The following is a 23,789-nucleotide window of genomic DNA, read 5'->3' as shown; positions in this document are numbered from 1 at the left end:
TCAGGGTACAATGGACCTAAACTCCCAGATATCTCTGTACATCAATTTTCCCCAAGACCCTTCCATTGACCATATCATCCGCTCTTGAATTTGATCTTCAAAAATGCATCACCTCGCATTTGCCTGGATTGAACTCCATCTGCCATTTCTCTGCCCAACTCTCCAGTCTATCTATATTTTGTGTATTCTCTGACAGTCCTCCTCGCTATCTGCAACACCACCAATCTTAGTATCATCTGCAAACTTGCTAATCAGACCACCTATACCTTCCTCCAGGTCATTTATGTAGATCACAGACAGCAGTGGTCCGAGCACGGATCCCTGTGGAACACCACTAGTCACCCTTCTCCATTTTGAGATACTCCCTTCCACCACTACTCTCTGTCTCCTGTTGCCCAGCCAGTTCTTTATCCATCACGCTAGTACACCCTGAACCCCATACGACTTCACTTTTTCCATCAAACTGCCATGGAAAACCTTATCAAACGCCTTACTAAAGTCCATGTATATGACATCTACAGTCCTCAAAGAATTCTATTAAGTTTGTAAGACATGATCTTCCCTGCACAAAACCATGCTGCCTATCACTGATAAGTCTATTTTCTTCCAGATGTGAATAGATCCTGTCCCTCAGTATCTTCTCCAACAGTTTGCCTACCACTGACGTCAAGCTCACAGATCTATAATTCCCTGGATTATCCCTACTACCCTTCTTAAACAAAGGGACAACATTAGCAATTCTCCAGTCTTCCGGGACCTCCCCCGTGCTCAAGGATGCTGCAAAGATGTCTGTTAAGGGCCCAGCTATTTCAACCCTCGCTTCCCTCAGTAACCTGGGATAGATCCCATCCGGTCCTGGGGACTTGTCCACCTTAATGTCTTTTAGAATACCCAAAACTTCCCCCTTCCATATGACAACTTGACCTAGAGTATTTAAACATCCATCCCTAGCCTCAACATCTGTCTTGTCCCTCTCCTTTGTGAATACCGATGCAAAGTACTCATTAAGAATCTCACCCATTTCCTCTGAGTCCACGCATAAATTCTCTCTTTTGTCTTTGAGTGGGCCAATCCTTTCTCTAGTTACCCTCTTGCTCCTTACATACGAATAAAAGGCTTTGGGATTTTCCTTAACCCTGTTAGCCAAAGATATTTCATGACCCCTTTTAGCCCTCTTTATTGCGCGTTTGAGATTCGTCCTACTTTCCCGATATTCCTCCAAAGCTTCATCAGTTTTGAGTTGCCTCGATCCTCTGCATGCTTCCTTTTTTATCTTAGCTAGTCTCACAATTTCACCCCTCATCCATGGTTCCCTAATCTTGCCATTTCTATCTTTCATTTTCACAGGAACATGTCTGTCCTGCACTCTAATCAACCTTTCCTTAAAAGACTCCCACATTTCAAATATGGATTTACCCTTAAACAGCTGCTCCCAATCCACATTCCCTAGCTCCTGCCGAATTTTGTTATACTCTGCCTTTCCCCAATTTAGTACTCTTCCTTTCGGACCACTCTTGTCCTTGTCCATGAGTATTCTAAAACTTACGGAATTGTGATCGTTATTCCCAAAGTAATCACCGACTGAAACATCAACCACCTGGTCGGGATCATTCCCCAATACCAGGTTCAATATGGCCCCTTCCCGAGTTGGACTATTTACATACTGCTCTAAAAAACTCTCCTGGTTGCTCCTTACAAACTCTGCTCCATCTACGCCTCCAACACTACACGAATCCCATTCAATGTTGGGGAAGTTAAAATCTCCCATCACAACCACCCTATTGCTCCCACATTTTTCTATAATCTGTCTGCATATTTGTACCTCTACTTCACACTCGCTTTTGGGAGGCCTGTAGTAAAGTCCCAACAATGTTACTGCACCCTTCCTATTTCTCAGCTCCACCCATATTGCCTCAGTGCTCGAATCCTCCATCGTGCCCTCCTTAATCACAGCTGTGATATCATCTCTGACGAGCAATGCAACTCCTCCACCCCTTCTACCTCCCTCTCTATCCCTCCTGAAGCATCTATACCCTGGGATATTCAGTTGCCAGTAAGTGTTCAATGATTGACACTGATATGTAAAGGGGCTTCAGGTGGCCTCTGGATCAGGTGATGTGCAGAGTTCTGTGAGAGTCAGTTGGAACAAATAAAAGTGGTTTGATGAAAAGGGAACAGAACTTTTGCCTCTTCATACCACAGCATCGAATACGTTTAACACAGAGGACACCACCTCAGATTAAAGGGACGATCCTTTAAAACAGAGATGAGGAGGAATTTCTTCAGCCAGAGGGTGGTGAATCTGTGGAACTCTTTGCCGCAGAAGGCTGTGGAGGCCAATTCACTGAGTGTTTTTAAGACAGAGATAGATAGATTCTTCATTAATAAGGGGATCAGGGGTTATGGGGTGAGGGCAGGATATTGGGGATGAAAAAATATCAGCCATGATTGAATGGCGGAGCAGACCCGATTGGCCAAGTGGCCTAATTCATTATGACTTATGGAATAATTTTGAGAGGTGGATAAGCAATAAAAATAGACCTTACGTATGAAGATCTTAGGGAAATGGTTACTTTGGAGGAATTTAAAGAGTCACTTCCTGCAGTGGTGAGAACTCGTGTTGAAGAGCAAAGGATTAAAACTGCTTGACTGGCAGTAGAAATTAGCTCCGAAATCAAGGTTTGGCTTTCAACATCAATTTCAATTTGTGAAGGATAGAAACTGTGGAAATGAGAAATCTGTAGGTGGGGACGGCAAAGGAGGTCTAGTTGGAGGTATCGAGGAGAGTTTGCCTCAGGTTAAAAAGGAAATTTACGATAGCGGAAGAGATTTAAGAAAACTTAAATGTTTTCATTGTAATAAAGTTGGACACACAAAGTCGCAGTGTTGCTGGCTTACGGAAAGGACTAGAATGACTCATTAAAACAAGACAAGCCAATGGGGTTTATTAAATGGCGGAAGAAACCATGGTTACAACTGAAGAGGTGCAAAAGAATATCTAGCCTGTTCAGAGGTTGGTTGATAAGAAGGTGTCAGATCTTTTTAAATATTTTATCTGTGAGGGTAAGATTTACTCATTTGTACAAGGTGAAATAGGTAAGGAGAATAGGATCTTAAGGGATACAAGAGCAAGTTAATCTTTAATTGTGAGAGATGGGAGATATGTCGTTCAGAAGGAGTATTGTCAGAAAGGTGATAAAATGTAGAATTAGCAGTGAAAGGCATAGTGTGCCACTCTGTAAGGTTAGAAAGTTAGGTGAAAATAGAAAATTACCTTTTTCAGAGATGCAGTTAACCCTGGGTAATGATATAGCTGGATCACAGGTGGGAGTGATGCTTATTTAGTTGATAAGCCAGTGGAAAGTCAAACAACTGAGGTGTTGCCAGACAACACTGGTGTTTCCAGATTGTGTGGTAAAGAGATCACAAAGCCACATGTTGAGACAGAAGGAGATGAAATCAAGGAGTAAAAATAAGGAGGCTGAGGTTCAGTTATCAGAAACAAGCTTTGACCAGATGGTTAATAAAGAACAAAAGCAGATGGAGGATGATATGGACATCTTTAGTTCAGCAAATTTGGTAGAATTAGAACTGAACGATTTAGAGATAGAGCAGTTGTATCAGAAAGCACATACAGAAATACAATCTGAGTGTATATTGGAGTGTTATTACATCAGAAATCATGTATTAATGAAGAAATGGAGACCTTTCCATATTCAGGCAGATGAGGAATGGCCAAAAGTTCACCATTGTATTACCAGTGGGTTATTAAAAGGATGTTTTGTGGGTAACATGAGGTTCCAGTAAGGGGTCATTTGTGAGTAACGAAAACTCAAGCAAAAATACAAACATTGCCCTGGACTGCATAACGATATAGTTGATCTTTGCTGTACATAACACACATGTTAGGTCAGAGGAAAAACTCAAGTGGTAATCAAACCAGCATCCTTAAAACCCATTCCGACATGTGAGGAACCTTTTATTAGGGTCCTAATTGATTGCATGGGACCCTTTCCTCAGATGAAAAGCGGGAATGAGTATTTGTTGACCATAATGGATGTATCCACTAGATTTCCGGAGTGTTATTACGTTAGAAATGAAATGACATGAAATGAAAATCGCGTATTGTCACAAGTAGGCTTCAAATGAAGTTACTGTGAAAAGCCCCTAGTCACCACATTCCGGCGCCTGTTCGGGGAGGCTGGTACGGGAATTGAACCGTGCTGCTGGCCTGCCTTGGTCTGCTTTAAAAGCCAGCTCTTTAGCCCTGAATGATGTATTAATGAGGAAGTGGAGACCGTTACATATTCAGGCAGATGAGAAATCAAGAAATATTACAGCTAAGAGGTATGAAGAGGAAGTAACTACATTTTTTGTTACTACAAACAGACTGTCAAAAGAAATGAAATCAGATTAGGGATCAAACTTAATGTCAAGGTTATTCAAGGAATTTATGGATAGCTTAGGAGTAAAGCAATTTAAATCCACCAGAATCACAGGGAATGTTAGAAAGGTGGCCAAACTGTAAAGACCATTTTGAGGTCCTATAGTCAGGATTATCCAGAGGATTGGGATAAAGGAATTCCATTTGTACTATTTGCAATTAGGGATGCACCTACTGAATCAACTAAATTCAGTCCATTCAAATAGATTTTTGGTCATGAGGTAAGAGGATCCCTTCAATTGATGAAGGATAAATTGGCGGGTCAGTATTCTGAGACTACATTGTTGGACTATGTGTCAAACTTTAGCGAAAGATTAACTAGGGCTGGTGAGTTGGCTAGAAAGCCTTTAAAATTGTCACAGCATGTGATGAGAAAAGAGGTGGATAATAAATCAAAAATTCATTCCTTTGCTAGTGAGGAGAAAGTATTCAGTATCCAGTGCTAGGTGAACCATTAAAAGCAAGATTAAGTGGGCCTTATCAAATTGAAAGGAAATTAAGCGAGGTGAATTATTTAATACGAATGGCAGATAGAAGGAACACTAACAGACTATGTCATGTTAATATGCTCAAAGGGTAGGGGACAATTGGATTAGAGCAATCAATGTACAGTACTCTCTGGTTGTCGCCAGCTGTCAACCAGAAATCAAGAAAAAGTGAAGTCGCCATAGTCCCAGATGACCATAGGCTGCTTTCCCCTTTGAGAGGGAGAGCTGACTGGTGGTGATTTAACCCGAGGGTCACCACACCTCAGACAAGGGGCAAGGTTGAGAATGCGGAGCGTTCATGAATAACCTCAACTAGTGCAGGAATTGAACCCAGGCCGTTGGCTATTCTGACCATGAACCAACTTTACAGTCAGTTACTACTCTGAAACCTATTTGGATACAAGGATGATAACACTGAAGGGTTTTGAAAGGTTTACTATTTTAAGAAAGCTACAAGTTCAACAACAATAACTAATATTTATATGGCACCTCTAATGTAGCAAAATATGTCAAGGAGCTTCATAGGAGCATTCAAAATCAAAATTTGACACTGAGACACGTAAGATATTGGGGCATCGCAGAAGGAGGTTTTGAGGAAAATCTTGATAAGGAAAGAAAAGGAAGAGAGGCACCAAGGTTCAGGGAGGGAATTTCAGGGTTTCGGGCTTTGGTAGCTAAAGGTAAATATGATGGAGAGATTAAAATAGATGATGCTCAAATGGCCAGAGTTGAAGGTGTGCAGAAATCTCAGTGTTCTAGATGAGGAAGAGATTACAGAAATAGAGAAGGGCAAGGAGGGATTTGAAAACAAGGATGAGAAGTTTAAAATTGAAATTGCTTAACCGGGAGTCAGAGGTGAGGGGACTTGGTGCAAGTAAAAATATGGCAGCGGAGATTTTGATAACCTCAAATTTATAGAATCATAGAATCCCTACAGTACAGAAGGAGGCCACTCAGCCCATCGCGCCTGCGCCGACCCTCCAAAAGAGCATCCCTCCAGGCCCACTCCCCCACCCTATCCCGGTAACCCCACGTAACCTTTGGACACTTAGGGGCAATTTAGCACGGCCAATCCACCTATCGAGGATAGAATGTGGGAGACCAGGCAGGAATGCATTGGAATAGTCAAGATTTGAGATAACAAAGTCATGGATCAGAGTTTCAGCAGATAATGAGCTGAGGAAGAGGCAAAGTCAGGCAATATTACGGAGGTGGAAGTAGGCAGTCTTAGCAATGTTGTTGTACTGCGACCAGCTGCTCATCTCGGTGTCAAATATGATATCAAAGTTGCAAACAGACGAGCTTGGAAGCTTCATTTAGGCAAATAAGTCATCACCTCTTAGCCAGGTTTCTCTTATGATGTCAATGTAATCATTCACAGTAAGCACAAGAATGACAAAGACTTTGTTTACAAGTGCAAATACACTATGGAATGAGGAGGAAAATAATTCTCCAGCAATATCTATACAGTCAGCACTGAGAAGGATGAGTTAGTCAGGTCGGAGATTGGAAAGATAATAATAATAATCTTTATTAACATCACAAGTAGGCTTACATTAACACTACAATGAAGTTACTGTGAAAAGCCCCTAGTCGCCACACTCCGTCGCCTGTTCGGGTACACTGAGGGAGAGTTCTGAATGTCCAATTCACCTAACAAGCACGTCTTTCAGGACTTGTGGGAGGAAACCGGAGCACCCGGAGGAAACCCACACAGACACGGGGAGAACGTGCAGACTCCGCACAGACAGTGACCCAAGCCGCGAATCGAACCCGGGTCCCTGGCGCTGTGATAATGAGCTTCAGCGTTTTCTAATTTCAGTTCAATATTTCAACAAGTAGGCAGCAGATCTGCGACACAGATGCTGACTTTTAAGCTGTACCCCAATGTAGTCCAATGCAAAGTTATGATGTCAAGGTAATTCCAAGAATTTGTAAGCCAAATTTGTTGAATGATCCAGTGCTCACGAATAAAGAGTAGTTGTGGTCAGGGGAAGGGTGAAGGCCGTGTAAACTAGCAGTTCAATGTTGTTGGGGTGAAGTGGCAAACGTTTAGAACCAGGTAAATTTAAACAGTGAAAGAAAAGTCAATGCACGGCAGCAGATACTCAAGGTGTTATAATCCCAGTTGATGTTGTAATTGGGCTAGAAGGAAGCAGCACGGCGGCATAGTGGTTAGCACTGCTGGCTCACGGCGCCGAGGTCCCAGGTTCGATCCTGGCTCTGGATCACTGTCCGTGTGGAGTTTGCACATTCTCCCCATGTTTGCGTGCGTTTCGCCCCCACAGCCCAGAGATGTGCAGGGTAGGTCAATTGGGCACGCTAAATTGCCCCTTAATTGGAAAAAATAAATTGGGTACTCTAAATTTATTTAGCGCCTGAGGAAGGAGCAGTGCTCCGAAAGCTTGTGTTTGAAACAAACCTGTTGGACTTTAACCTGGTGTTGTAAGACTTCTTGCTAAATTTATTTTAAAGATGGGCAGCACGGTGGCCTAGTGGTTAGCACAACCGCCTCACGGCGCTGAGGTCCCAGGTTCGATCCCGGCTCTGGGTCACTGTCCGTGTGGAGTTTGCACATTCTCCCCATGTCTGCGTGGGTTTCGCCCCCACAACCCAAAAATGTGCAGAGTAGGTGGATTGGCCATGCTAAATTGCCCCTTAATTGGAAAAAATAATTGGGTAATCTAAATTTATAAAAAAAAAAATGTTTTTTAATTATTTAAGAGAGAAGAAAAAAAAATAACAGGACTAGAAGATCCAGAATGTGACCCTGGCTGAAGACTGTAAGGTTTTGTTTATAAAATGTGGAGGAACAGAATCACAGTGTTCAGCTTCTTGGTGGCTGTAGAGTAAAGGAGGCAAGAGTTCAGCTTCTCCACAAAACACCTTTATTTATTTGATCCAACTTCACACACACATCTCCACCAACAAATAGTGCCACCTGTAACCCCTTTATATATCAGTGACTTCTATTGGATAATTGACATCAAATTAGAATTTAATTAGAAAGTTAGTCTATTCCTAACACACAGGCGCGCTAATTAGTTTTAACAACCAGGAAAAAACTTTTATTAAACTTGAAAAGTTGATCATTATACAATACTCCTTTTTTCCCTCTCTTAGCTTAACAAGTACACACAGATTTAAAGATTTACAGATATTACAAGTGCATCTTCAACTACAATGGTCTTATTAACACACAGACTCCCTTTAAACACACAATTATACTCTGCTCTGATCCCAAGTTAGCATCTGTGGATGTCTCCCTAGACTCTCACATGAGAGTTTCCAAACTCCACTCCCAAAAATGTGTTTTAAAATCTTCTGTCACAATAATGCTTTCCCTTAGCAGTATGCATTCCTAAATCCAGTCCAGGTTTTACAAATGACTCTTTTAACTCAACTTTCCGCTCCACTTTCAATAATGATCTAGTCCAGGAATTGACACCACCCCTGTTAGGTTTCCTTTGTCTTACCTACTTTAACACAAACTCCGTGACCCAGCCACGGTTCGTGTCTGCCGTGACCGAATCATAATTATTTCAACTCACATTGCACAGGCTGTAGTAAAATCTCCCAAACCTGAAAATCACTTCAGGTATCTTTTTGGCATCTCATCCTTCTTCTCAGCTCTGTCTGTCTTTCCTGAACATTTCTCTGTTCTTGTACCTTTAACCTCAAACGTCTTGGAAACTTCTCTTCAGTTCTCAATTTTCATCAACTCGCAGCTCTTCAGATCTCCGCACTTGTTTCCTCAACAATTAGTCCATGGTATGATTTTTCTTCCAGCTGAGAGAGAGATGTTCCCTCTCTAGCCTTCTAAACCAACTGCTTCTGTCAGAGCTGTGGGGACTTTTTCCTTTCTCACTAATTATCTCCAACTACAATCAAATTTGCTGAACTAAAACCTAAAGGCTTCTCTACCTTACAAGGCCCCAGTTGCTAAGCAATCACTGCTAGTTTATTTATTCTTCATAGCGTGGCCCTCTCTAACCACCATAGAAACACCGTTGGAACTCAACCAACCCCCACACATACAAACATATTTGTTCAACATGAATCTATCTGTAGGTTTCACCCTTGCAGGCACAAAAACATTAAATTAAACCCACTTAAAACTGAACCCTATTTCTAATGTTTACTAACTTCATGGCTGATTCAGTGGGCCATTGCGATTCCCGTCTCAGCTAGCTGCCCTGGAGAATACCAGGCAATAACTTTAACAGCAACATCAGAATTTATACATGGTAATAGTATCAGACTCCAGTCTTGTGTTTCTTTTTATTCTGATTTCCAGTTTTCAACTCAGAAAATAATGTTTCATTTAAGTCTGCAATGTAATTGTCCTTTTCGTCACTTGTAGGCATAGTTCCATTCTCAGGCCCACTTTCATCAGTTCTTTATTCATTCACAAACTCCTCTTCCATATATGAAAGTTGATTTTCTCTGTTAATCACGTTTTTATTCAATTACTTGTCATGAGCAAATTTGTCTCATTTTTCTCCTTTGTAGTTGACAAAAACTTTTTAAGATCAATACACTTGTCATCATATTACTGTCTCCACAAGCCAAATCATTACCTAGGAAATAATCTATCCCTCCAATAGGTAATTTTGGAATGATTCCCACTGTAACAATACCATTTACAAAATTACTTCTGAAATTAAATTTACACAAATAAACAGTGTCACCCCTTCAATTAATACCCCTCATTATTACTTTTTCCTTCATAAAACTTCCTGGGATATACATTGTATCAGCAGCAATCATCAATGATTGATCTGCTCCTGTAGCTCTTGAAAAAATTAATTTGTTTACTTATTTTGTTAGACAAGTAAGGGGAAAGATCTCCCTTTGAAACAAAACATCCAGAACTTCCATTAGCCTGACTTCCTTCATCGTAACTCAAATAATTCTCTAAATTATCTTAGACCTATACCCTTTCTCACTGACTCTGAAGGAGTATGTTTCACCTGCACCATTGCTACAGGTTTAACAGCCGTTTCCTGATGCCTTCTTTCCTGCGACTTCAACTGATCTTCCATTTATTTTCGAACAATCTGCCGGAATATGTCCCCCTTTGTTACAGTGGAAACACTTCTGCTTCCAAATGTCACTTCAACCCTCAGTGCCATCTTTTTTGATCTGTGGTGAAATTTCCTGACCATTCCCAACTGTTCTAACTCTTTCTTGACTATTTGTTTTCTTTTCTCCTTCCCATTTTCTATCCTGCTATTGTTTAAAAAGATGATGGGCAAAAAGGTTTGGTTTGGTTCTATGGACCAGTTCATAATCATCCGCCTGTCCAGTAGTGTGAATCTTTTGTTCCTCAGCATGCATCCTAACAACCAAAGGAAGTGAATCTTTAAATTCCTCTTAAAAAAAAATCACCCCTCGAAGGGTTTCATATGTTCTCTTTATCTTTAACGCCCATATCAAACAGTCATAATTATTTCACTTATTAAATTTCCTTTATCTCCTTCATGTTTACACAGGTGTGAGTAGCTACTATTGTTCACCTCCTGAATGTCAAATATCCCTTCACGCCCCTTGAGTCGATTCTAAGGTTCATAGAATTTACAGTGCAGAAGGAGGCCATTCGGCCCATCAAGTCTGCACCGGCTCTTGGAAAGAGCACCCTACCCAAGGTCAACACCTCCACCCTATCCCCGTAACCCTACCCAACATTAAGGGCAATTTTGGACACTAAGGGCAATTTATCATGGCCAATCCACCTAACCTGCACATCTTTGGACTGTGGGAGGAAACCGGAGCACCCGGAAGAAACCCACGCAGACACGGGAAGGATGTGCAGACTCCGCACAGACAGTGATCCAAGCCGGAATCGAACCTGGGATCCCAGAGCTGTGAAGCAATTGCTATCCACAATGCTACCGTGCTGCCCTAATGTCTTTTATTAATGTCTTTTAACTCCAATCACTTCAAGAGGTACAAAATAATTTGGCATCAATCAAAGTTAACAAGTCACCCAATTCAGTTGCATCTGAGTTTGCTGAGGGAAGCTAGGATGGAGCTCACTACAATCTTTGAACCCTCTTTCGACACTCGAGTGGTACTAGAAGCCTGGAGGAGTGAAAATATTACAAACCCCTTGTGTTGTTCTCTGCTTTGCTTTACCTGGATGGCTTGGATGCCTAGTCTTGAACAAAGAACAACAAGCTTTCTTAACAAACAAAACTATAAATTGATTTACACTACCAAGATTCGTTCACATTCCTAAAGTAGAAGGTTTCTATATTAAACTATGCTATCGCTAGCTGCAGAACGCTCAAGTACACAACTGCTCTCTCTCTCATGCGTCAGCTGTCTGTCTGTATCTTCTTTGTCTTTTGCCTCTTCTTCTGACCCACAAGGCTTAGCCCCATCCCTTATATACTTATGAGACTAGCTCCCTCTAGTGGCTGTCAGTATACATTTCATTAACTCTTGCATTGCCTTCATTTATAATAATACCACACCTCTGTTCAAAAAATGGGTGCGGGATAAGCCTGATATGCATACTCCAATCAGGGGCGCCAGGGTGGTACAGTGGTTAGCACTGCTGCCTCATGGCACCAAGGATCTGGGTTCAATCCCGGCCCAGGTCACTGAACATGTGGAGTTTGCACATTCTCCCCTCGCCTGCGTGGGTCTCAACCCCACAACCCAAAGATGTGCAGGGTAGATGGATTAGCCACGCTAAATTGCCCCTTAATTGGAAAAAAATAATTTAAAAAAAATGCATACTCCAATCAGTCTAATGTCTGTGGTCAAAAAACAACCAGAAACCATTGGCAGGACAAAATTAGCTCTCACATAGTGAAGCATATATTAATCAAGGACAACCATCACAGACTTAGAGGAAGATCTGCCTGACTAACCTGATTGAACTATTTGAAGGACTAGCAAAAAGATTGAATAAAGGTAAAGCCAGCGGATGTTGTATATAGTGACTTTTGAAAGGCATTTGATAAAGTGCCACATAACAGACTTAGTGGGGAAGTAGAAACATGTTATTAAAGAGAAGGTGGTAACTGGTCTATGCAATTGTCAAAGAGAGGAGGCAGATATTAGTGGTGAATTAAAAGCAGAGAATTGCTTGAAATACTCAGCAGGTTTTGCAGAATCTTTGGCAGTCATTCACAATTGTAATTGCTTTGCAGTCATACAAAACTACATCCTTACTGGCAGTTCACCCATTTGCTAATTCCTGTGTCCTAATGATGGGCATTTAATGTACAGCAGGAAGATTATTGGCTACCCCGTTGTGTCTTTTTTATTCCGCATTGTTCCTCTCGTCTCTGTAGTTGGTTGTTTGTTTAGCTCACTGACTGCTCTCCTGTTGCTCGTTTGCTCTCTGCTGGCACTGTCTCCTCGGCCAACTTTGCTCTTTCCCGAGTCACAGGAGGGCTGCTTTACTTCAAGCACCAAGGCGACCGACCTCTCCAAGCCCCATGCTCAGGATGACAGGCCAAGGAAGGTGAAAAACAGTCGGTGGTTGCGAAATGAACCACGTCAATGTCTCTCTGAAGAACTGGTGCTGCAAAAATCTTGTTCTCAGTTCTCATTTACCGTCTAGCACTCTGAAAACTGGTGAACGAAGAACAAACAGAAGAGAACTTTGCATGGAAAAAACACCGAAAACCAACCCCCAGGCAAGGTAAGGTTAATATTCCAAGGAAAGGCAGTTGATACACACAGTTTGTAGTTTCAGTGATATGGTTCAAACACAATTTGGTGCCATCAAATAAGATGTATTTGGGTGTATTTTAGGCATCTGTTAAATGATGGACCACATTTTTTTGATATGTTGGTACAAGTAATAGCTTGAACTGGATCATCTTTATACTAGCTACATCTCAATGACAAGTTAAAGCCATACAGCATTATATTTGATATTTAACATGGGCTTTCCTGGTAGTGAATTCACACTTCTCACATTATAAAGATGGATCTGTACGGTTCACACCCTGCAACTATCAATATGAGCACTTGAGTATGGACCGGTAATGGATAAGGTTTCTTAGAAGTTATTTTTCATAGAATTTACAGTGCAGAAGGAGGCCATTCAGCCCATCGAGTCTGCACCGGCTCTTGGAAAGAGCACCCTAGCTCCATAACCCAGTAACCCCACCCAACACTAAGAGCAATTTGGACCCTAAAGGCAATTTAGCATGGCCAATCCACCTAACCTGCACATCTTTGGACGGTGGAAAGAAACCCACGCAGACACGGGGAGAATTTTGGGGTCTTCCAAATAATTAAAGTGAGAAAGCAGCTGGTAAACGTCAAATAATTCATAGAATCCCTACATTGCCATTTGGCCCATCAAGCCTGCACCGACCCTCCGAAAGGGCACTCTAACTAAGCCCACTACTCCACCCTTCCCCCGCAACCCCACAACCGAATCTGCACATCTTTGGACACCAAGGTGTAATTTAACATTGCCAATCCACCTAACCTGCACATCTTTGGATGTGGGAGCACAGGAGCACAACCGGAGCACCTGGAAGAAACCCACGCAGACACGGGAAGAATGTGCAAACACCTCATTGTCACCTAAGGTCAGAATACAACCAGCGTCCCTGGCGCTGTCAGGTAGCAGTGCTAACCACTATGCCACCGTGCCGCCCTGATTTCCTGGGCAGGTACAGAATTTGAGTAACACAGCCGTTTGAAAACTAACATTTTAAAGCACGGTACTTGTGCTCCAAGGAAATATCCCTCACCTGACATAGAAAATAAAATAATGAATCCTTTAAATAATTATTTTGTTCACCAGATAATGCTCCCATGACGTACATTTTGGGGGATAGATTCCCGATATAGAATCACCGAATCATAGAATGGTTACAGCACAGAAGGAGGCGATTCAGCTTGTCGTCTCCATACATGTTCTTTGTAAGAGCAATCTAGGACATATCTTTTGAATTTTTTTCTATGGCTATGCCTGAAAATGTGTATGGTTTGAAAAGAAAACTGGTCTTTAGTTGGCCAAAAGGTGTTGGTTTTCAAAATTTCTTAAAATTAAACCATAAGCGATGTTGTATCAATGTCTCCTGCAGATTGGCTACAGCATTGCGCAAGTAGAATGTATTTATGGCGGCTAAACCTCATTTGACGAGTAAATAATCATGGGGAGTGGAATGACAAAACCTCGGGCAATTAAGCCACAGGATACGCTTGTTACCATTGAGGATAAGTTGGCATCATCGCATTGCTCCAGTGAGAATAGGCCCTGTGAAGCGGTAGCTGTGAAAAACAGTAATAGGACTGACATGAACTGCAGGGTGCAAACATGTGAGCGGCGTAGCCCTAAAATAAGTGAAGAGCGCTACAACTCGGAAGAAGATGAGAAGCAAGAAGAAATCGAGCAGTTGTACCAATGTGTTCACAGCACAGCAGAGACATCTGTAAATGTAAGTAAAGCGGAAAAAATAAATCCATGGAACGATACAGAATCTGCAGAGCAGACACAGGCCACTCGGGGAAAGTGTAAACCACTCCAATAAGTTGCTAGATATTGTATTGATATCAATGACATTTTTCCCAGCAAGCTAATTTGTTTGCAATAGAAAAATTAAAAAGAATCCTTGATGCCTCTTTAGTTACTGATATAAAAAAAAAATTAATATTGGTTTGTCGACATGTCCCTAGCCACAGTTTGAGTTGCACAGCTTCGTGTCTCCTCAATAAGTCCATGTTCAAGCCCTGGATCAGTTTTTTTTAAATAAATTTAGAGTACCCAATTATTTTTCCAATTAAGGGGCAATTTAGTGTGGCCAATCCACCTACCCTGCACATCTTTGGGTTGTGGGGGTGAAACCCACGCAGACACGGGGAGAATGTGCAAACTCCACACGGACAGTGATCCAGGGTCGGGATTCGAACCCAGGTCCTCAGCGCCATAGGCAGCAATGCTAACCACTGTGCCACCGTGCTGCCCCAGCCCTGGATCAGTTTAATTGAGATGCTGAGAGGGACAGAAAATGAAGAGGTTCTGACGCAAAACCAGGGATTAATTAGTACATTATGACGAATGACAGAGACCAGCATAATTGCACTTTAGGGAACAAGGGACTGGATATTGGAGGGCAATGTAACATTGAAGAATTTTGCTTTAACATTTGCACTTGGGGTTTCTTTGTCGTGGGAAAGAAAAACCTTTCTTTCTGTTGAGGCACTTAAGGCTCATGTGAATTCATATGACAACAAAACAACTCTGAATTTAGTGCTAATTGGCATAAATGTTACAAAGGACTGTCTCTGTATGTGAGTTCCACTGCCAAAGCAGAAGTTAGAGCCCACTGTCAAGATTTAGAATGACCCTAATCAGGTGAAAAAGCTTTCTTTCCCATATAGATTTAATTGAGCAAATCTTCATAAAGCCACAGCTTATGCAGTTAATTAAGCAATTTTGTCCTTGTCATTGTCTTGCAATCACGTTCAACGCCTGAACGTTTAGACAAGTCGCGGGTGGCCATCTATATTGCCTGTATATTTTGTCTTTCTTTGTTGCCTTTGGCAGCTGCTGAACTGCACTGAACTGTCAGAGTGAGAGCGTTCCTAGCCACCGGCACGTTATTAATCCCCAGATACAATATCAACGCAGCAGAATAGTTTTCTTCTTGAAAATTCCCCCGTTTGCTTTCCTGGTGAAACAAATGATAAATGTGGTGAAGGTTATGAGGTCAAGCTGCTACTAGATTGAGGCTTTGCTGAGGGGCAGGGATACCAGATTGAGGCTTGGGCCACAAGACCTAAGTACAGGAGTAAACATGTCTTACTGCAGTTACACAGAGCCTTGGTGAGTCCGCACCTGGAGCGTTGTGTCCAATTTTAATCTCATTACCTCAGGAAGGAACTACTTGCCACAGAGGGGGGAAACTAATCTTCACTGGACTGATTCCTGAGATGGCGGGACTGTCCTAAGAGGAAGGATTGAGGAGACTGGGCTTATGAAGATGCATTTTGAAGGAATGCCCCATTGAAAGTCCTTTGTTGTAATTTTCTTCATCATTTTGTAAATTAAAGTGAACAGCACCATAATGAAAAGCTTAATTGCGGACCCCAAGGACGTTGCCTGGAACAGTCTATGATTTTTGTAACCTGTCGCCTTTGCTTGTTTCAAGATAGAAGTTTTCATTTTCAAGGGCAGCACGGTAGCATGGTGGTTAGCATAAATGCTTCACAGCTCCAGGGTCCCAGGTTCGATTCCTGGCTGGGTCACTGTCTGTGCGGAGTCTGCACGTCCTCCCCGTGTGTGCGTGGGTTTCCTCCGGATGCTCCGGTTTCCTCCCACAGTCCCAAGATGTGTGGGTTAGCTGGATTGGCCATGCTAAATTGCCCGTAGTGTCCTAATAAGTAGGGTTAAGGGGGGGGGGGTTGTTAGGTTACGGGTATAGGGTGGATACGTGGGTTTGAATAGGGTGATAGTTGCTCGGCACAACATCGAGGGCCGAAGGGCCTGTTCTGTGCTGTACTGTTCTATGTTCTATTTTGTTAGGCTATGATTGTAAAAGATTATTTGAACCGTAGATATAACATGACTATGAATTACTAATGAACCAAAATACAAGTGATTGTTTTTGATTCTGTTGAAGGTCCATTCTTCTGAAAACAACAACCCAGAAGCAGATGGATTGACCGTGACATTTGAAAATTTCCTTCACAACGATGGGAATCTTTACACTTGCATTACAGAAAATAACATCAAGCTTTACTTGGATGAAATGAAGGTGGGAAATTGTTAGAAATCTATTCCCAGGCACACATCTGGGCTACCCACTGTGTGCGGGCACATGAATCACATCATGAAGCTGGATTTTACTCGCCTTTGGCAACGGACTTGAAGGTGGGGGCTGATTAAATCCAGCATGTGGGTTGCCCACTGCCAATCTGCCTACCCCTGCCCTCACCACAACTGTACCAGCAATATGGGGGGGGACGGGGGGCGGGGGGGGGGGTATAGCATAGGGTAGTGAGAAATTAATGCTCTCCAATGGGTCCCATCCCATCACTGTCAGCATTTAACTGGCAGAGGGAGTGGCCCACATTGGGTCGCCAGCCCAGCAAGTTTCCATGTGCGGTTTAGTGGCGGACAGAGCGAGAGTCCCATCTTAATGGGTCCCCTCAGCTTTGACCTTCCCTCCCGCTGCAAAGGTTGTCCTCCCCCCCCCCCCCCCACCCCCATCCACCCTCAATTTCACCCCTCGCCGGAACCTGCTAGCTCGGCACCCAGTGGGCCTCCAAACACATATCCAAAATCCTGATCCAATGGCGCACGCCTTTGTCTCAAAGTGCTGGAGAGCTGCCACCCTCTGATTTGCTATTTATTTATTCCTTTACAGATCTGATCCATGCATGTCTTTTTACATTCATAAAATCACGAATGTGTATATTCCTGGACCTGAAAAACTGCTTGTGCCTTTATTAATAGGAATTTGTGCCTTTTCCGGAAAAGTGGCATAAACAAGGAAAATTCATCAACATGTTACATGAGGTATGGAACAGTCATTAAACATATGATATTCACGACAATATAAGTTCACAGATCAAGTAACAGATCAAGTAAGTGTTAATTGTGAACATACGAGCGCACTGGGACAGATGGTGACAAAATGTAAATAGATACAAAAACAATCTCAGGGCGCGATTCTCCCAGCCCCGCGCCGGGCTGGAGAATCGCCGCAATCACGCCACACTGCCCCGACGCCGGCACGCGATTCTCCGGCCCGGATGGGACGAGCGGCCACGCGGAAACAGCAGAGTCCTGCCGCCGCTTTTCATCCCTGGTCGCTGTCGGCGGGAACTCTGTGCGAAGGGTTGGGGGGGGGAGCGGCCTGTGGGGGGGGCCTTCATCCCCGGGAGTGGGGCCTCCGATGGGGTCTGGCCCACGATTGGAGCCCACCGATCAGCGGGCCAGCCTCTTCCCCCCCCACCCTACTTTGTTGCGTGGCCGGTCCCTGAACCCTCACGCCATGTTGCGCTGGAGACGACGTGCTGAAGAAGTCACCTGCGCATGCGCGGGTTGGCGCAGCCCAACTGCGCATGCGCGGGTTGGCGTGGCACCCATTTGGCGCCGGGAAGGGAGGCTAGAGCGGCGTGAACCCCTTCAGCGCCACGCTGACCCCTTGTGGGGGGCCAGAATCAATTGTCCCGGCGCCCGTTTCACGCCGTCATGAAACGCAACGGCGTTCACGACGGCGCGAACACTTAGTCTCCATTTTGGAAAATCGCGCCCCTCATGTACTATACAATAACGAACACGTATATAAAATCGAAAATGCAAATAAAAATATTTTTAAAAAAAATATGTAATTATGAACATGCAGAGCAACAAATGATAACGGCAGCGTTTGAAATTTCTGCAACTGGAATTGCCTGTTCCACATAATTGTCCCGTAAATCTATATAACCGGACAGGATCCTCTTCGACCTCCCGCTGGCGGCGTCTTCCAGTCCCACCGATGGTGACGCACTGTGGCGGGTTCCCTGGCGGTGTCACGGGTAAGCCACACAAAATGCCACAGACATCAGCGGCACTGGAAGATTCGATTGGCTGCCAATGGCGAGCTGCCTCTGCCACCATAAAACAAGCCCAACGTCTCCGGCAGCCGTACTAATCTGAACACTGAACTAACAGGGTTATTTTAATGAAATCTGCACTACTAATGTTGCAGCAAGTGACCTGGTTTTTCAGTGAAATTAAATTGAAATAATAATTCAACGCAGTGATTTCTAATTTAGCACACACTCCTAATCATATTCTATAACACACTTAATAAACTCTCAGGAGTAAAGACAAACAATTCAAACTTGCTTTGCGAAAATGTTAAGGTTTCCTTGTCATCTTGCACCAGCAAACCTACAAAGCCTGGGTGAGGAAGCTTCTGGTACCCAATGACATATTGGAAATTTTCAGACCAAAGTGTCCAATTGGGAGTCCAATAAGTTTGCCCAAAAATGGGCTGACCTAATATAAGAGATAAAAGATGGGATCATACGGAAGAATGTATTTCCAGTCATTTGTGACCTTGTAACACTGGCCGGGGGAAATCAGGCGGGATTCACCGACCCCCCGTCGGGTCGGAGAATTCCTGGGGGGGGGGGGGGGGGGGCGCAAATCCCGCCCCGACACTGGCTGCCGTATTCTCTAGCACCAGTTTTCAGGTGGGGGCGGGATTCATGCCATGTCGGTCAGGGGCCGTTGGGAGCAGCACCCCCGGCAATTCTCCGGGCCCCGATGGGCTGAGGGGGCCGTCCGTTTTTGGCCAGTCCCGCCGGCGTGGGTTACACATGGTCCCACACGGCGGGACCTAGCAGGAATGTCGGCAGGGACGGTCCTTGTGGGGGGGGGATCCGACCCTGGGGGGCCTGCACGGTGGCCTGGCCCGCGATCAGTGCCCACCAATCTGCGGCGGGGCTTGTGCCGTGGGGGCACTTCTTCCTTCCGCGCCGGCCATGGCAGAGCCCTACAGGCGTGTTTCCGCATGCGCAGACCGGCCTGCGTATTTTGGCAAATGCACGGGGGGTTGTCTTCTCTGCGCCGGCCATGGTAGAGCCCTATAGGGGCTGGCGCAGAGAAGAGAATCCCCCGCGCATTTGCCAAAATATGCTGGCCGGTCTGCACATGCGCGGAACCAAGCCGGTGGTTCCACGCATGCGTGAGATCACGCCGGCCCTTTGGTGCATGCGCAAACTCGCACTGTCCCTTTGGCGGCGGCTGGAGTGGCGCCAACCCCTCCGGCATCCACCTAGCCCCTGAGACAGGTGAGAATTCCTCACCTTGGGGGCCCGTTGCCGCCGGAGTCATTGCCGCCGGTTTTCCCGCTGGTGTGGGGACTTAGTCCCCAGAAGGGAGAATCCCACTGGCAATGTTTCCTCTCGTCCTTTGTTGCTGGAGGCCATCGTAGTGTTTTGAAATGTGAAAGGGCCTCTTCAATTAAGGCAAACATTCACAGGGTATTTAATTACATTACCCAAAGTAGTAATTTCAAAAATGTAAACTCGTCATTTATTTTATTCTCCAGCCTGCACTGTAAGACCGCATCACATTTCAGCAACCCCCACCCCCTCAAAACTGGCACACTTGTGGTACAAAAACTGACCTCAGTTTCAACCCTACACATTTTAACTATCCTTCCTGGGAAACGAGTCAGTGTTCAGGAAAAGGTTATATGGTGAGTGTATAACATATAAATCCACACTGTATATCACTGTGTCCCTGTGGGCTCCATCTGTGCGACATTGCGCGGCTCTGCCCACAGGGGGAGATGAGGAGCATGTACATGGCCCCGCCCTTGGCTCCACCCACAACCGGAAGTATAAAGCGCTGCGGTCTTGCGAGCCTGCCTTCAGTTCAGCTAGTCGCAGGCAGGCTCAGTTGTAAGTCGATTAAAGCCAGTTTACTTCAACTCGTGTCTCTGAGTGAATTGATGGTCGCACCAATTTAATCGACTTAAAAAAACTACCATGGAATCAGCCCTCAAACCTGATAGACTGGAACTCGATCCACAGGCCGCTGAAGCAAAGGAATTTTTTTGCATTGGCTTCGGTGCTTCAAGGCCTACCTGGCTGCGTCGACTACCTCTGCTGTTACAGAAGAACAGAAACTCGGTCTTCTACATGCACAGGTGAGCCATCGTATTTCAACTCAACTTGATGTTACTGACTCTTGCACCGAGGCCCTCGCGATTCTCAACCACCTGTATGTTCGGCCCGTAAATGAAGTTTACGCGCGGCACATCTTTACAACCCGCCGGCAGCACCCTGCAGAGTCGCTAGAAGACTACCTGCGCGACCTTAAAGCTCTAGCACGAGAATGTAACTTCCAGCCGTGACAGCCTCCCAGCACATGGAACTCGCCGTCCGAGGTGTGTATGTTGTAGGGGTCCGGTCCAATTATGTGCGCCAGCATCTTCTCGAAAAAGGGGCCCAGAACCTGGAGGACACGGTAACGCTAGCGACCTTGTCAGAGGTCGCTTTTCAAAGTTTAAACTCGTTCCCGGCCGAACGCGCGACCCCATCGTGGACCCCAGACCAAAGACTGCCCCAGGCCACCCACCCACCACAGAGGGCTATCGTGCCACTTTTGCGGCCAGCCCCAACACTCCCAGCAGCACTGCCCGGCCCGCAACGCGACCTGCAGCAGCTGCGGGCGGAAAGGACACTTTGCGAAGGTCTGCCTGGCTAAAACTAAAAACTCCAACTCTAACGCTAACCAGAACACTCGCCCCTCCAAATCACAGGCACGCAGACCCCGCAATGTGGTAGCATGTGTGCCGACTCCGCCTCCGCACGACATGTGCGACTCATGGGGGCTGCCATCTTGGGCGCCATCTTCCTCGCCACCCGCCACGTGCGATCAACGGGGTGGTCACCTTGGACGCCATCTTCCTCACTGCCCGCCACGTGCGATCAACGGGGGCCGCCATCTTGGCCATCACCCGATATGCCACTCGACGACTACGACCTCCGCGGACAGTCATCACGGGGCCACTCCAGCACTGCTGATCAAGCCACCGACTACCCGCAACTCAACGCAGTCACTTTGGACCAGTCGCGGCCAAAGCACCTCAAAAGCTCCATGATGTCCGTCCAAATCAACGGATACAAGACACCGTGCCTCTTCGACTCCGGGAGCACCGAGAGCTTTGTTCACCCAGACCTGCTAAGGCGCTGCTTGCTTCCGATATTTCTGACACAGCAAACTATCTCCCTCACCTCGGGGTCACACTCTGTTCAGATACAAGGGCGCAACACTATTGCAACACTAACGATACAGGGCGCCAATTACACCAACCTCCAACTGTATGTACTCCCAGACCTCCGCGCCCCTCTCCTCCTAGGACTGGATTTCCAGTGTAACCTCAGGAGCCTAACACTCAGCTTCGGCGGACCCCTCTCACTATATGCAGTTTAGCAACACTAAAAATCGACCCCCGTCCACTCTTCGCTAACCTCACCACGAACTGCAAACCAGTGGCCACTCGCAGCAGGAGGTATAGCCTGCAGGACAGGGTGTTTATTAGAGCCAAAGTCCAGCGGCTCTTACGTGAGGGAGTCATAGAAGCCAGTAATAGCCCCTGGAGAGCTCAGGTGGTGGTCGTCAAGACCGCGGAAAAGTTCCGGATGGTGGTTGACTACAACCAGACCATTAACCGGTTCATGCACCTCAATGCGTACCCCCTCCCCCGGATTGCAGACATGGTAAATCAGATTGCCCAGTACCGCATCTTCTCCACTGTGGATCTGAAGTCTGCATACCACCAGCTCCCAATCTGCCCGGAGGACCACCACTACACGGCATTCGAGGCAGACGGCCGCCTTTTCCATTTCCTCCGGGTTCCCTTTGGCGTCACGAATGGGGTTTCGGTGTTCCAACGAGCAATGGACCAGTACGGGCTGCGGGCAACGTTTCCGTACTTGGATAACGTCACCATCTGCGGCCATGACCAGCAGGACCACGACGCCAACCTCCACCAATTTCTCCAAACTGGCCAAAAGTTCAACCTCACATATAATAAGGAGAAATGCGTTTTCTGCACAACCAGACTAGCCATCCTCGGCCAAGTCGTGGAAAACGAGGTCCTAGGACCAGACTCTGACCCTGACATAGGGGGCCAACAGAAAGCTACTAAAAAAGCTATAAAGAAGAGTAAGATAGATTAAGAGAGTAAACTTGCTCAGAATATAAAAACAGACAGTAAAAGTTTCTACAAATATACAACAAAAACGAGAGGCTACGGTAAATATTGGTCCTTTAGAGGATGAGAAGGGAGATTTAATAATGGGAGATGAGGAAATGGCTGAGGAACTGAACAGGTTTTTTGGGTCGGTCTTCACAGTGGAAACACAAATAACATGCCAGTGACTGAGAGAAATGACTATGACAGGTGAGGACCTTGAGAGGATTGTTATCACTAAGGAGGTAGTGATGGGCAAGCTAATGGGGCTAAAGGTAGACAAGTCTCCTGGCCCTGATGGAATGCATCCCAGAGTGCGAACAGAGATGGCTAGGGAAATTGCAGATGCACTAGTGGTAATTTACCAAAATTCACTAGACTCTGGGGTGGTCCCGGCGGATTGGAAATTATGAAAGTGACACCACTGTTTAAAAAAGGAGGGAGGCAGAAAGCGGGTATTATAGGCCAGTGAGCTTAACGTCGGTAGTAGGGAAGATGCTGGAATCTATCATCAAGGAATAAATAGCGAGGCATCTGGATAGAAATTGTCCCATTGGGCAGACGCAGCATGGGTTCGTAAAAGGCAGGTCATGCCTAACTAATTTAGTGGAATTTTTTGAGGACATTACCAGTGCAGTAGATAATGGGGAGCCAATGGATGTGGTATATCTGGATTTCCAGAAAGCCTTTGACAAGGTGCCACACAAAAGGTTGCTGCATAAGATAAAGATGCATGGCATTAAGGGTAAAGTAGTAGTATGGGTAGAGGATTGGTTAATTAATAGAAAGCAAAGAGAGGGGATTAATGGGTGTTTCTCTGGTTGGCAATCAGTAGCTAGTGGTGTCCCTCAGGGATCCGTGTTGGGCTCACAATTGTTCACAATTTACATAGATGATTTGGAGTTGGGGACCAAGGGCAATGTGTCCAAGTTTGCAGACGACACTAAGATGAGTGGTAAAGTGAAAAGTGTAGGATACTGGAAGTCTGCAGAGTGATTTGAATAGGTTAAGTGAATGGGCTAGGGTCTGGCAGATGGAATACAATGTTGACAAATGTGAGGTTATCCATTTTGGAAGGAATAATAGCAAACAGGATTATTATTTAAATGATAAGATATTAAAGCATGCTGCTATGCAGAGAGACCTGGGTGTGCTCGTGCATGAGTCACA

The 23,789-nt window shown here is 45.1% G+C and overlaps 1 protein-coding gene across 1 annotated transcript in view; it reads left to right on the top strand.

Moving 5' to 3' along the window:
* The first annotated feature begins 12,364 nt into the window (after positions 1 to 12,364).
* The window catches only part of LOC119955275 (kinesin-like protein KIFC3), a 48,662-nt gene continuing 37,237 nt past the window's right edge, over positions 12,365 to 23,789 (top strand). The window contains exons 1-4 of the mRNA XM_038781346.1: positions 12,365 to 12,592; positions 13,998 to 14,351; positions 16,536 to 16,670; positions 17,372 to 17,434. Coding sequence (XP_038637274.1) covers positions 14,067 to 14,351; positions 16,536 to 16,670; positions 17,372 to 17,434 — 483 coding nt within the window. The 5' untranslated portion in view covers positions 12,365 to 12,592; positions 13,998 to 14,066. The remainder of the gene's footprint in view (positions 12,593 to 13,997; positions 14,352 to 16,535; positions 16,671 to 17,371; positions 17,435 to 23,789) is intronic.

This window comes from Scyliorhinus canicula, chromosome 20 (assembly GCF_902713615.1).
Source record: "Scyliorhinus canicula chromosome 20, sScyCan1.1, whole genome shotgun sequence".
In the NCBI taxonomy this organism is placed as follows: domain Eukaryota; kingdom Metazoa; phylum Chordata; class Chondrichthyes; order Carcharhiniformes; family Scyliorhinidae; genus Scyliorhinus; species Scyliorhinus canicula.
Note: the sequence above shows the minus strand (reverse complement) of the source record. Positions and strands in the feature narration are given on the sequence as shown.